The sequence below is a fragment of the Crocodylus porosus genome, unplaced genomic scaffold (assembly GCF_001723895.1).
Source record: "Crocodylus porosus isolate Cpor-Errol unplaced genomic scaffold, CroPor_comp1, whole genome shotgun sequence".
NCBI classification, from domain to species: domain Eukaryota; kingdom Metazoa; phylum Chordata; order Crocodylia; family Crocodylidae; genus Crocodylus; species Crocodylus porosus.
In genome coordinates this window covers 84,781,275-84,794,266 of record NW_017728943.1, presented here as the reverse complement: position 1 = coordinate 84,794,266, position 12,992 = coordinate 84,781,275, and the positions used below count along the sequence as shown (strand labels likewise).

General features: G+C 43.5%; 1 protein-coding gene across 7 annotated transcripts in view; it reads left to right on the top strand.

The window, feature by feature from the left end:
* The window catches only part of VIT (vitrin), a 117,424-nt gene that overhangs the window by 82,488 nt on the left and 21,944 nt on the right, over positions 1–12,992 (top strand). For 4 of the 7 annotated variants that reach the window (XR_002103661.1, XM_019549732.1, XM_019549730.1 and 1 more), the window contains 2 exons: positions 1,376–1,423; positions 12,352–12,414. Coding sequence is in view for 6 of the 7 variants with exons in the window: in XM_019549732.1 (XP_019405277.1) it covers positions 1,376–1,423; positions 12,352–12,414 (111 nt within the window). In the remaining variant the exon portion in view is untranslated. The remainder of the gene's footprint in view (positions 1–1,375; positions 1,424–12,351; positions 12,415–12,992) is intronic. The other 3 variants (XM_019549734.1, XM_019549733.1, XM_019549731.1) reach the window with 1 other exon arrangement.

Genomic DNA, 12,992 nt, shown 5'->3' with positions numbered 1-12,992 from the left:
AGCCAGTAGGTGTGCTGGATATTTTGCACCCTAGGTGCAGCACTCTGCACTTGTCCTTGTTGTACTGCATCCTACTGTGTACTGCCCACTTTTCCAACCTGTCCAGGTCTGCCTGCAATTGTTCCCTACCTTCTAAAGTGTGCACTTCACCCCACAATTTAGTATCATCCACAAACTTGGACAGACTACACTTCACACCCACATCCAAGTCACTGATGAAGATATTGAAGAGTACAGGTCCAAGGACCAAACACTACGGGACTGAACTATCCACAAATCCGTATTCACCATCCACTCACATGCACCAAGACTTGCCTTTGTTGTGATACCTGCACAACACTCAAGTAGCTGAGGGGGCCAAGGCAGAAAAAAAACCTCTGACTGTTCTTCTTTTTCTATTTCCTTCCCTCTTGCTCACTCCCCCATTCCCGCCACTCCATCTCACCCTATCTGTGCCACCAAATTAAAAACACAGTGCAACAAAACCAGCCTCCCCTGCTTCCTTGTTATATCCAGCCCTGTTATAGCAGCCTTTTGCCTGCTTTTATATCCTTTGCATCCTCAGCTTTATACAACAAAGACCGTCTCCCGTGGTTTGTGGCCAACCCAATGAGGCCATGAGGGCTTGAAGAGCTGTGCCAGGGTTAGGAGGCCACTGAGGTTCTCACTCCAGCAAACCAGTGCCACACATTGCCTTTTAGTCATCTCACTTCTGCAACTGGATCCTCCCATGTGCAAAATGAAGTGAGTGGCCCTCATAAAGATGCCAAGCTCAATGGCAAAATCAGTGCTCTCATAAAGGTGGCTGCCTTGGAGACTCTGAATGCTTAGACTTCAGAGCTACAGATTTTGGTGTTTGTTAACATTCATACATAAAGGATGGTGGGCAGAAGTTACCTAATTCCTTTGGTCTGGGAAGGGTAGCCTTTAATAACCAGTTATTAGTCTGATAGCTGCTTCATTCCCTCCTTCACTAACAAAGGAATTTCCACTATCATCCCCACTCACAACTGCCCCATGAGATCAATGCAGGAGTCAGTGCATACTAGGGGGTTCTCTGAAAGATTTTTTGGCACAGCCCAGCCCAGCCTTGTTCCAGTGTTAAAGAAAATGGGCAGGACAGAACTGATCTAAAGAGGCTCATTTAATGTCAAGATAAAGATTTCTTACATAGAAGCAGAGATGACATGTAGCTACTAAATAGGGGTGGAAGTGTATTCATAAAGGTTTCTAGTTTTACTGATACAAAAAATCTGACTACTTTCTCTCAGGTTTCCTGACTCATTTACTTCTCTAACTTGTGCACGGTGCTTTGTAACTTTAAATCTTTTTCTCCTTGGAAGTAATCATTTTTCTTCTCTTTTGTGTGTGAAAGCATTGGAAACAGACTTGTGGAAACCTGGATTGAGCCTTTTTGAAGCAGGTAAATATTTAAAACAATAAAACACATCAGACCTGTCATCTTTCCACATCCCTAAGGAAACTCACTATTAATCAGGCCCATGACAGTAATAGTAATAATCTCATTTCATGGGAATAATTAAAGAAAAGGATACAGGGTGGCAATTGCCCTGTGGACCCTGTACTTGAATCAGTATCAAATTAGTCCCATTTAGAAACAGAACTGATGAAATCTGGGAAGAGGGGCAAACTGCACTGAGGAAAGGGGCTCTACATCCTGAGCTATTAATCATGGACACAATAGGAAAAGTTCAAGTTCCAAAGCCCACCCAAGCTTAGTTGGCCCAGTGGGATAGTATGATGAAGGCACACCAGCTTCTAGAGGCACTCAAGGGACTGATGGGGCTGGCATCATTCAACCACCTTTGGACTCCCCTGCTTGACTAGAACTTATGAAAGCCCTATCCCTGAGGCATTTGAAAGTGGACTGTAGAAAACACAAATGCGCATTAGAGGGAATGGTCCCACACTACAGTGAAGTTGTATCATGTACTCTAATATCTTTGATTTGTTGGTATCCCATTTGTGAAGCTGTGCTTGTTGGTGGAAGCCAAGGTAAGTCCAATTTCAAGCATTTTTTTATTTGAAAACTCTTACTTCAAAGCTGAAAGATGAAGAAAATTTCTATTAGTTGCAATGAGTGACATAACCCATGTACATTTGATTGAAAACACAATACTTGAGATAGGAGAGCTGATTCTATATCCCAAACTCTGCATCATCCTTTATGTGAACAGGCTTCCCTGCCGCAGAGGTGGCAGGCCAAATCAGAAAGAGGAAGTTTGACTGCTCCTCGTAGGTAAGCTCTCAGTCTCTCTGGAATGAGCTGCAGCAGTGAGCCCAGTGTAGTGTATATAAATTTGGAGGAAAAAAGAAAAGAAAAGATGGGTTCTTTTAAACTTGATGAAACACTTGGGGCATGAGTTAGGGGTAACTGAGTTCTTGTTAGCATTTTCTCTAACCCAAATGTGCTTGATGCATTCAGGTTGTCACTTCAAAAGAAGTGTTTTTGGCTTGCATGTATCAACTGCTGTCTTACTTAAATGAATGGAAGTTTAATGGGCATGGACAGCTGTGACAACCAGGGAAGGAAAGTTTAATTAGCATGGAGTGAGCTGCCTGAATCCTAGGCTGATATTCCCATGGCAGTAATGACATTAAGCTGCACTGGCAGAACAGGGAGGCTCATACAGACTGACCACTTCCCCAATTAGCACAGAGATGCATTTGCTTGGTGAACTTATTGTTACATGAAAAATAAATCAGTGGGCTGACCCAAAGCCTTCTGGAAATGTTACGTTCACATGCAAATAAAAATGAACTTGGCCGCCTTGTCTAAGGCTGCATTTTAGGCAGCTACAAAGCTACTTCTGTTGTGTTCAGCAATGGAAACCAGCCTTTCTTAGATGCAGATCAGGGGATGAGGCAGTTACCTCTGAAGCTAACTTAACTGCATTGTTTGGTGGCTTAAGAAGGAAGGGAAATGACTGTAATGAATTAGTATTAGAATTAGTATTATTTATTTGATTTATATGCTGCGCTTCCCAACAAAGGCTCAGGGTGGCTCACAGAAATAATTTATAAAACAGGAACGTGACAAAAGAACAAAATAATTTAAAAGTGAACTAGAAAAGCCATGTAAAGCAGAGCCATCCCCCTCAACAAACAAATATTTCTGCATCCAAAGACTCAGATTTTGAGTCTAATATTACTTTGTGTGTTAGTCTCAAGATGCTTTATCTCAAGCCATGCAAATAAGGAGTACTGAAGGATTTCAGATATATGATACAGAGTGCATGTTAAGTGCATGATGCTAGCAAGTACAAGGCTGTGGAAAAGAAGTGTGATGATCATGTATTATTTAAGAAGTATTATGTGACTGCACAAGTATTCCTCACTTAATGTCATCCTGGTTAACGTTGTTTTGTTATACATCGCTGATCTATTAGAGAACATACTCATTTAAAGTCACACAATGTTTGGTTATAATGTAGCTTGGATGCCACCTGCTAGTAGGTAACTAAGGTGACGTAATTGGATTCGCTTAACATTGTTTCACTTAAAGTCACATTTTTCAAGAGCATAACTATGATGCTAAGTGAGGAGTAGCTGTAATAAAAGGCTGCATTAGCTTGTCTATGCAGAAGGGGACAAGCTGAAGTTTGTGTGTGTGAAATTTAACGCTGTTGTTTCCTGATTGTTAAGCACAATGTGCGTATAAGCCCCTTGTCCTGCAGACATCCAAGTATATATTTCTTTGTAGGGTCATGTCCTGTGGGACCAAGCCTTCACTTCCTTCTCCTTGTGTTAGTTATCATTACTACACATAGGGAAAGCAAGTATGAAGTCAGTTCCTTCCAGAACAAACTAGGGCACTTTAGTCTCACCAAGCACAAGTGTGCATGACTACGCAAGGGGCAGAGCAACAAGGAATTGGGCTTTCCTGAGAGAAATGCAAAGTGGGTGGGCAGTGTACTATTTACACCCCCGTTCTGAGTGAGGTTGGATCAAAGCTAATTTTCAGGGAAACCTGGAGTGGCACTTTACCTCTCAGTACTGCTTCCTCTTCCAAAAATCAGCTTTCTACTCCCAGCTGCTTCAGGGGAATGGGCTTTTAAAAATGAGCTTGTCATCATGTTTGCTTTCTGATAGGATAAGGTGTTTTACCATTTGCCATATGAAGGAAAGCAGGAGCACCACATTTTACTCAGATGTCCAAAAAAATGCTCATTTTTAGGAAGAAATCAAAACTGGAAAATCTGAACCCTAAAGCTGAATTTTTCCAAAATTACTGAACTAGTAAAAACAGGGGATGAGACTGGAAACTTTCCAGGGACCTTCCACAGAACAGCTAACACTGCTCCATTGGTAGTTAATTTCCCTGGCTTGTGATTTCTCTGCAGATTGTATTTCCTGATCCAAACCCCTTTTCATTGGCACTGTGTTGCTTTCTTTCTGAACTCTGAGCATTGACGGCCTGTCCTTTTAGGAATTCCCTCGTAACAACCATTTGGTCTTTTTGCCTGCTTGCTGACTCATAGGGTTTTCTATGCCTGCCTCAGCATCATTGCCATCATTGGCTCTAAGCCCTGTTAGCCCCCTCATCCCCTACAGAGCTGTCAAACAAAGAACCACACAGAAACTTGTATAAGCCATTCTTATTTACAGTCTGTCACCAGTATAAGTACAGACTTTGTTGTTACTTCTAAAATCCCAAGCATGTTCCCCCTTCTGGAACATTTCTGCCATCTTCTCTTGCTTTTGTTTTTGAAGCAAAGTGATACAAATTCTAGCGTGTTTATTATTTAGAGAGTTTCATGGCTGAACACATTGCTTGTCATACCTATCCATTGTATTTAGAAGATAACCATCTTTAAACACAATTGGGCATTTCCTGGGCTTGCTCCCACAAAAGCAATTCGGGTCTGCTCACCAAGCCCACGTGCAATTTGTGACAGTGTGTGAAAAGTGCTCTTTCGCCAAACACTTTAAAAAGACAAACGCCCTTTCATGTACTGTTCCAGCCGCCTACACTCCAGCCTCCTCCTCCACTTGTTGACTTGAAGGGCAAAGCCAAGCAGACTGGACAGGCAGGTTTCTACCTTGGGACACCGCAACCGCAAACGACAGCACTCTCCCTACTGCTTCCACTCCTGAGCCAGTGCCGTATGGAGAGGCACAAGAATGATGACATTTTACCGTAGATTGAGAACTGAGCTCCATGTACTTCTAGAAAGCAGGATCCAAAAAGGACCCTATGACTGACAGGAAAATGAGTTATTAGAAACCCAAAGATATCCATGACAATGTGTGGGCTGAGAATAATTGTGCATTATTGTGGGACGTCTCTATGGTGGGCACACATGCATACACACACACACATGCTAATGCCCCTTCCCAAGGGCACTGGGAACATGATAGTCCTCTAACCTGGGATCAGGTCTGATATCTGTCAACCACTGATAGACTCTGCTTATAAGGCTAGCTCCTTTACTAGGTAATAATGGTATTTCCTCATGCCCTTCTCTTACCTTGGCATCATTTCCCATAATCTGTTTCTGTCCTTCTCACAGGTGACTCCACCCCTGGCTGGTCAAGGGAAATAAAAAACAGTGGGAAGATATACTGTATGGGGTCTGAAATAGGTCTTTTGTCTAGAAGGAGATCAAGTCCCATACATACTTTAGTCTTTCCAAGAAGATAGTGATTGTTTCTTTTTGGAACCAGTTTCTCCATTCCCACAAGATTTTTTGTCTTGTATTTCCTCATAGACCTGCAGATGGGTTTTTCTGATGCAAAGCACTCAGAAAGAACACGAGTCAGAATGGATTGAGCACTATGGGTGCATCCAGACAAGCACTCATTTGCAGTTTGTGGCACCACAAACCCATCTGCAGTGCTGCAAACCACATGTGCCACACATTCAGGGGTTCGCTGCACTGCTAATTTGCAGCACAGTGGGGGTTTTGGGAAAAAAATCCACACCAGAAAAAAGCAGGATGGCATACATAGGGGCAGCATGTGCTGCCCGTAACTGGGCCTGGGTAGCCAAAGTCATGCTCAAGCTGCCGGCCAGGCGCTGTGCACCCAGATCACTGCTGCTGCAGTCCCAGAAGACCCCCAGTACTCCAGGTAACGCTGCTTGGGCCAGCCCAGGTACTGGCCCCAGCCTCTCCTACCCCACAGATTTGTGCTGCTGCTTTTTTCCCCATGGGAACCGCACACCCCAGCTTATGGGGATGCAGCCTGTGAGTTCCTATTTGAAATCTCTGGACTTATCCTGTGAATCATGTTTACCACCTAACAGTGCTAACACTGAGTGGCACCCTTGAGAGGATTTCAAGGCACCCTACAGTGCCCTGGCACCCTGGTTGAGAATTGCTGGTCTACCATTCCTGATAAATTGGATATGTAGGGTATGGACACACCAACACTTGGAGCCCTATCACAAGGGAAACTGTTTTAAAAGGGCAGCAGTTTGCACCTTCTAACTGTTCTGTGTGAGTAAACAGAGAACAATTCAAATGCAGCAAAACCACTCCAACTCTGACCTTGGATGACAGAGCATTAACGCTGGAGCCAGTTTTGCTACATTTGGATTGCTCTCAGCTTCTTTGCACATAACAGTTAGAAGATAGCAGTTGCTGCTCCTTTGAGACATTCCCCTTTTGAAAAGGCTGCTAGTGTTCCTGTGTCCACACCCTCAGGATTGAGATACATCAATTGTTGTTGCAGTAAAATGTCACCAGGTGGCACTGTGAGGTATAGCTTCCTAAACGCAAATTAAGAGCAAATGTTCAGTCTGGGGAAGATGTCATGTTGTTCTCAGTATATTTGGCTATGCAAGGCACTGACCAGATCCTGAGTCTTGGTCTCTGGTTGGAGTCAGTTTTTGAGACTGTGTTGTGCCCTAGCAACTGCTAGACTGAGATTTCTGAAGGAAGGGATTTCTTGCTATGATTACGTACGTAAGCAAATAACGCAAGTTAAATTTAGAATATATTCAGACTCTGTATCAGTGAAAATTCCTGGTCAAAGATGGTATCTATTGAGACTTCTCTGTTGTAATAACTGATAGATAAAACCCGATTAAATGTGTATTTTATTCATTTACCGTAAGCAGCAACAAGCAAAAGCTGATGAGAGATTTTGCTGTCATGTGCAGCTATAGGTGGGGGGGTTTCTCTTAAAGAAGTATTTTAGCAGCAAAGGTTCAAAAAGCAGTGAAAAACCTGTAACATAATATGACGGGATTTATTTATTCTGTTGTAACACTGTATTATACCTGATTGTTCCTTCTTGTTTAAAATGGCATGCATGCCTACTAGCATTAGCTCAGAAAAAGAGCAGCTAGAGTTTGATGTAAGAGGAGCAGGGAGCTAGAGACAACTTCTGTGAAAACCAGAACTGGGGCTTGGAGCATTTTGGCGTTTGTTTCTCTTTCAGAACCTGATTTCACTGCCTGCATCTACATGAGCTGCTGACTGCGCAGTAGCATCACATGGTATGAAATGGGACGAGACACTACTCCGCAGTAGTAATGAGCTACCGTGCAGTCAGTATCACCAAAAAGCTGTTCAGGGACACTACTGTGCAGTAACTCCGGTTGCTGCACAATCATTTAGTACTTGTGTACGTAAGAACTAAATAACTGCACAGTAACAACTGCGCAATCAACATCTCATGTAGACGCGGCCCCTGAGTCCTTCCTGTCTCTGTCCCTATTTAGTCTGTTAGAGCACTTGTTGCCTTTGTGGTTAGTCACAGCGGGCTAAGGCAGGAAACAGGCCAAGCTACACGTTATGTCTCAATAACCACATTTCTATTAAATGTTTAACATCTCTTGCAAGTGGAGCATCTTCATGATGCAGCAAAAGCCTTTTCCTCCCTGTGTTTTTTGGTGTTTGGTTCATCAGTTAGGATTAGACACAGAAGCGTACAAGGGAGGCAAGGTAAGAAACCCTCTCAGTGACATGCTTCAGGGAAACTGCAGCAGAAAGGGGCAGAGCCAGTCACGGTACAGCACACGACAGTCTAAACACAGCCCTCCCTCTTCTGGATGGAAAAGGCGGGCTGTGCTTGGCTGCAACACTTTTCACTATGTCACATGTTTTTCTGGGTTAGCGTACCCATGTCAGGGAAGCTTTTGCTCAAGAGATGAGACAGTTAAAGGCCAGGAGATGAAACTGCATCTGCAGGAGGGTGCTCCCCAACAAAGGTGGTAAGGCACTCTGTGTGCCTAGAGTGGGACCACCTCGGTCCTGTCTTAACTAGTGCTGAGAGTCTGAGACACTCATGGCAGCCACCTAAGGTGGGGGAAAGTAAGCTTCCTTTTTTCTATCCCTAAGCTAGTACTTTGTCTCAGAAGTGTGGAAATGAAAAATGTTGCAATAAGAAATGGTCAGACAGAATCTGTGCTAGGGCTCCTGAAGAGTGTATACTATAGCTGCTGACTCATCTCCCATTTAACAGCAAGCATTTTCCTGTGTCCCCATCCAGTTTCTAAACTCCTTGGAATCTTCATTCATGTTAGATGCCCCATTAAAGTCAAAGCTATTGCAGCTCTCTTCAGAGTTCAGAGGTAACTTCCTGTAATATTAGTTATGTGGATAACCTGTCTTTCTATTGACAATTTGATTTGCTTTACTGGACAGAGAAACTCTGTCATTCCCATAGTTTCTGAACTCTTGTTTGTAATTAATTCACCCTCTTTATGTTACCCTCTTGACATTTCCCTTTTGAAGTCTGTCATGTTTCCTCCATGTATGTGTAGGTGTAGGTCTGTAAGAGTCTAAAATACTTCTTACATTGGAATTGGTCATTTTGGCTACCTGTAGACATGCTGGTTTCTGTTCTAATTAGAACATGTCAGAGCAGGCTCATAGATTTCATAGATGTCATAGACATTAGGGCTGGAAGGGACCTCGGAAGATCATCACGTCCAGCCCCTTCCCCAGGGGCAGAAAGTCAGCAGGGGTCATAGGATCCCAGCAAGAAAAACATTCAGGTTTCTCTTGAATACATTCAGTGTAGGTGCTTGAAACACCTCCAGCAGCAGACCATTCCAGACCTTGGGGGCTTGGACAGTAGAGAAGTTCTTCCTTATGTCCAACCTGAAACGGTTTGACAGGAGTTTATAACCGTTCAACCTTGTAATGGGGTGCTCTGGTGAACAAACATTCCCCCAGGCCCTGGTGGTCATCCCTGATAAACTTATAGGTGGCCCTCAGGTCACCCTGAGCCTGTGCTTTTCCAGGCTAAAGAGCCCCATGGCTCTCAGCCTCTCGTCATAAGGTCTGTTTTCCTGACCCCTGATCATGCACGTGGCTCTCCTCTGGACTCTCTCAAGCTTCTCCACATCCTTTTTGAATTGTGGAGCCCAAAACTGGACACAGTACTCCAGCTGTGGCCTTACCAAGGCTGAGTACAACAGGAGAATGACATCGCGGGATTTGCTTGAGAAGCATCTATGGATGCAAGCCAGTGTTTTGCTCACTTTACTGGCTGCAACATCGCATTGCAGGCTCATGTTCATCTTGTGGTCAGTCCTGACCCCCAAGTCACTCTCGTCCATAGTGCTAGCCAGCATAACACTGCCAAGCCTATAAGGATGCTGCAGGTTTTTCCTCCCAAGGTGGAGAACCTTGCATTTTTCAGTGTTAAACATCATCAGGTTCTCGTCTGCCCATTTCCTGAGCCTGTCGAGGTCAGCCTGAATTACCCCCCTGTCCTCACGTGTGGATGCTTTACCACAAAGTTTGGTATCATCAGCAAACTTGGCCAGTCCACTTCTGACTCCAGCGTCCACATCATTAACGAAGACGTTGAACAATATGGGTCCAAGGACAGAGCCTTGGGGGACCCCACTGGTCACAGGGCACCACGACTATTGACTTCTGTCAACCACCACCCTCTGGGTCCGACCACGGAGCCAGTTCCCCAGCCAGCGGATCGTGGTGGACCCGAGGCCGCAATTAGCCAGTTTTGCCAAGAGGTGGTCATGGGAAACCAGATCAAAGGCTTTTTAAAAGTCAAGATATATGACATCAATCTCCTCTCCCTTGTCCAGGTGATAGGTCACCTGGTTGTAAAAGGAAATGGGATTGGTCAAGCAAGATCTACCTGCAACAAACCCATGCTGGCTAACCCTCAGGATGTTGCCATTGGCCAGTCCATTAAGGATGACCTCCTTGATGATTTTTTTTAAGACCTTCCCTGGGATAGAGGTCAGGCTGATGGACCTGTAGTTTGCCAGATCCACTCTCCTCCCTTTCTTGAAGATAGGCACCACATTGGCCTTCTTCCAATCGTCAGGCACTTCACCAGAGCACCAGGAGCTCTCGAAGATCCATGCCAGAGCCTGGGCTATGATGCAGGCCAGCTCCTTGAGTACTCTGGGGTGTAAATTATCAAGGCTGGCTGACTTGAAGGTGTAAAATTAATCAAGTCTGCTCTGCATTCTAATTAGAATGCTGCAACATGGCTCACCGTCATGTGTATTAAGTACCCCTCCCCCCATGTTTTATAATGGCTGCAAGGGCACTTTAAAGCTGCCAAATAAGCTGTAGTTTAAGCACCCCCAGGCCATTTTAAAATGTGGGGGTAGATTTTTATACCCCCTTTTCATTCACTTTTCACGGATGTAAATGATTGCACAAGGTAGGAGGCAGTAGACAATCAGACTCTGATTTCTCCTACAATTTCCCTTCCTTTATAACATCTAAAATTGGTATAATAATCTCTCCCCCTCCCTTCAGTTGCTGCTATTTTGAGCAAAGCATGGAAAGTGAAATGTAAAATGTACAATTTTTGCAACAAATTGTAACTGTAGTAAGAATGAGCTTCTCTGAGAGAGAGATTCCAGAAATGTTTCTTTCCTACATCTACCACTGTAGTTTATTTCACTGAGGTGGTGGTTGTCACCCCTAGAAAAGTAAAATTAATTACTAGTGTCATGGACACAAAATAAAACTGTGCTTCAAAGAGGACCCCAGTACAATTTGTACTACCAGACTGGGTTTTTATTTCATTGTTGGTCAGGTAAGTTATTGCTTTGGAGAATCTGGAGTTAGGAGGACAGGATATAAAGGTAACACTTTCTCTCCAGTCGTTTTGGAAGCTTACTAAAAAACACTTCTCGCACTTAATCCCTGTCACTAAAAATTACAAGAGAGTTGAAAATGTCACTTTGGGCAAATCCAGCAGTTCAGAGAAGACTGGAAATAACTTGTGCATCTGATCAAGAAGCCTTCTTCCCACCCATTTTAGAGACTGAATGTGATGTTCTGTTTTAATAGCTCTTCTCTGACCATATGATTTCTGGATTAGTAGATGGATCTCTCTAATAGTAGGCAAGAGATCAAAGGCGCAGTTCGAAGCCAATATAAAGAAACAAAATAACCTGATCCCAATTCTTTTCTTTTCCAGTTAGTTAGGGAAGTGGAGACAGAAAACTGGTTTTGCTATCTCCAGGGAATCCTACATTTTACCTCTCCCTCTACCTCACTGAAGAATCAAACCCTGAGTTTTGCAGCAAAAGTAAACTGTTTGTAGAGTTATTGTTCACGATGGCCTACTGCTTCCCTGGTGCATTTTGTTTGTGGTTCTGAAAGTACCCCATTTTGCAGGGAAAAAAATCAAGAGGCACAAGTCACAAAAACATACTTCTAGTGCTCATTTTGTTATTTTACATTTTACCTATGCTAACCAGAAGTAGCACAAACATTTTCCAGATCCACAATTTTCCATTTTTGTCCTTATCCACAAAAGCGTAAAGAGTTATGAGGTATTTGTTACCTTCTTCCCTTCAGTGAGTATGGCGCTGGGTAGCCACATTAGTCTGAAATCAGGCTGAACACAGGGCAGGATGGCATCTTGGAGCAGTAGTTTTCAAGCTTTTCAGACTCAAGGCATCTCTGAATAATCTCAAGGCACATCTCAATAGGCTCAAAGCATCCTTTGGAAAATGTGATCTCTTATTTTTTCCTCATTTTGGGGTACATAAAAATACTAGAGCAATTCTACTGCGAAGAGCTCAGAAAGACCACACAAGGGCAAAATGTTTTGGACACTATGGATTCCTATTTGAAATCTCTGGGTTTATTTCCTGAATCATGTTTGCACACCTGACAATGCTAACACGACACGGCACCCCACAGCACCCTAGAAAGGATCTCAGGGCACCCCAGCATGCCTCAGCATCCTGTTTAAAAGCACCGTGTTAGTGACTAACTCATTCAGAGAGGCATATGCTTTCACAAACAACCTCCTACTTCACCAGTTAGTCTCTACCTAAGATGCCACCCTGCCCCTCCTCCTTCCCGTCAGTGAGGTCAGACTCAGAACAGTTCTTGTGCATTTGTCGACTAATCATTTTATTGTTCTCTTCAGGCTTCAGTTCCAAGGAAGAATTGAATCCAAAACCTTTAGAGCCTGTTTCCCAGGGAAATCCAAGTATGTAAATCAGAATTAATTATATAGTTCAGTGATGGGGGGCTTTTTGCTGTTACATTTTACGTGCTTTTGATGGAATACAGTAAAATAATTTAAATGTTAGCTACTAGAAAAACTTACTGCAGAACACACAAGCCTTTGTAACAGAATACTGGACGTGCTTTTAAGGTTTCTGGTTTGCCATGGTCCATGTTTCTCTTCTGATGTAAAACTTCTAACTTTGTGGAGCAACAGAGTCTTGATTTACCTAATGTTAAATAAGATACTAGCGGTTCAAGATCTGCTGTGAGAGGCAGATGAATTCCACCATCCAAGAACATCGGGCTTGGAAATACATCAGGCACAGAAGAGTTTTGATCTGACAGGAGGAAGATGCTAACTGAGGCTCTGGGATCATGCACAGGCGACTGAGCTCTAGTAATAGGATTCCTTTCATCTGACCTGTTTGATGGAGCAGGCTGGGCTCCTGAAATTGGGACTTCATTTCTTTTGCAACAATTTATTGGAGTAAGTAAGGAGTCATGCAGAAAAAAAACCCTCACTCTTCTCTCTACAAAGGCATGGCCCAGAGACCTCTG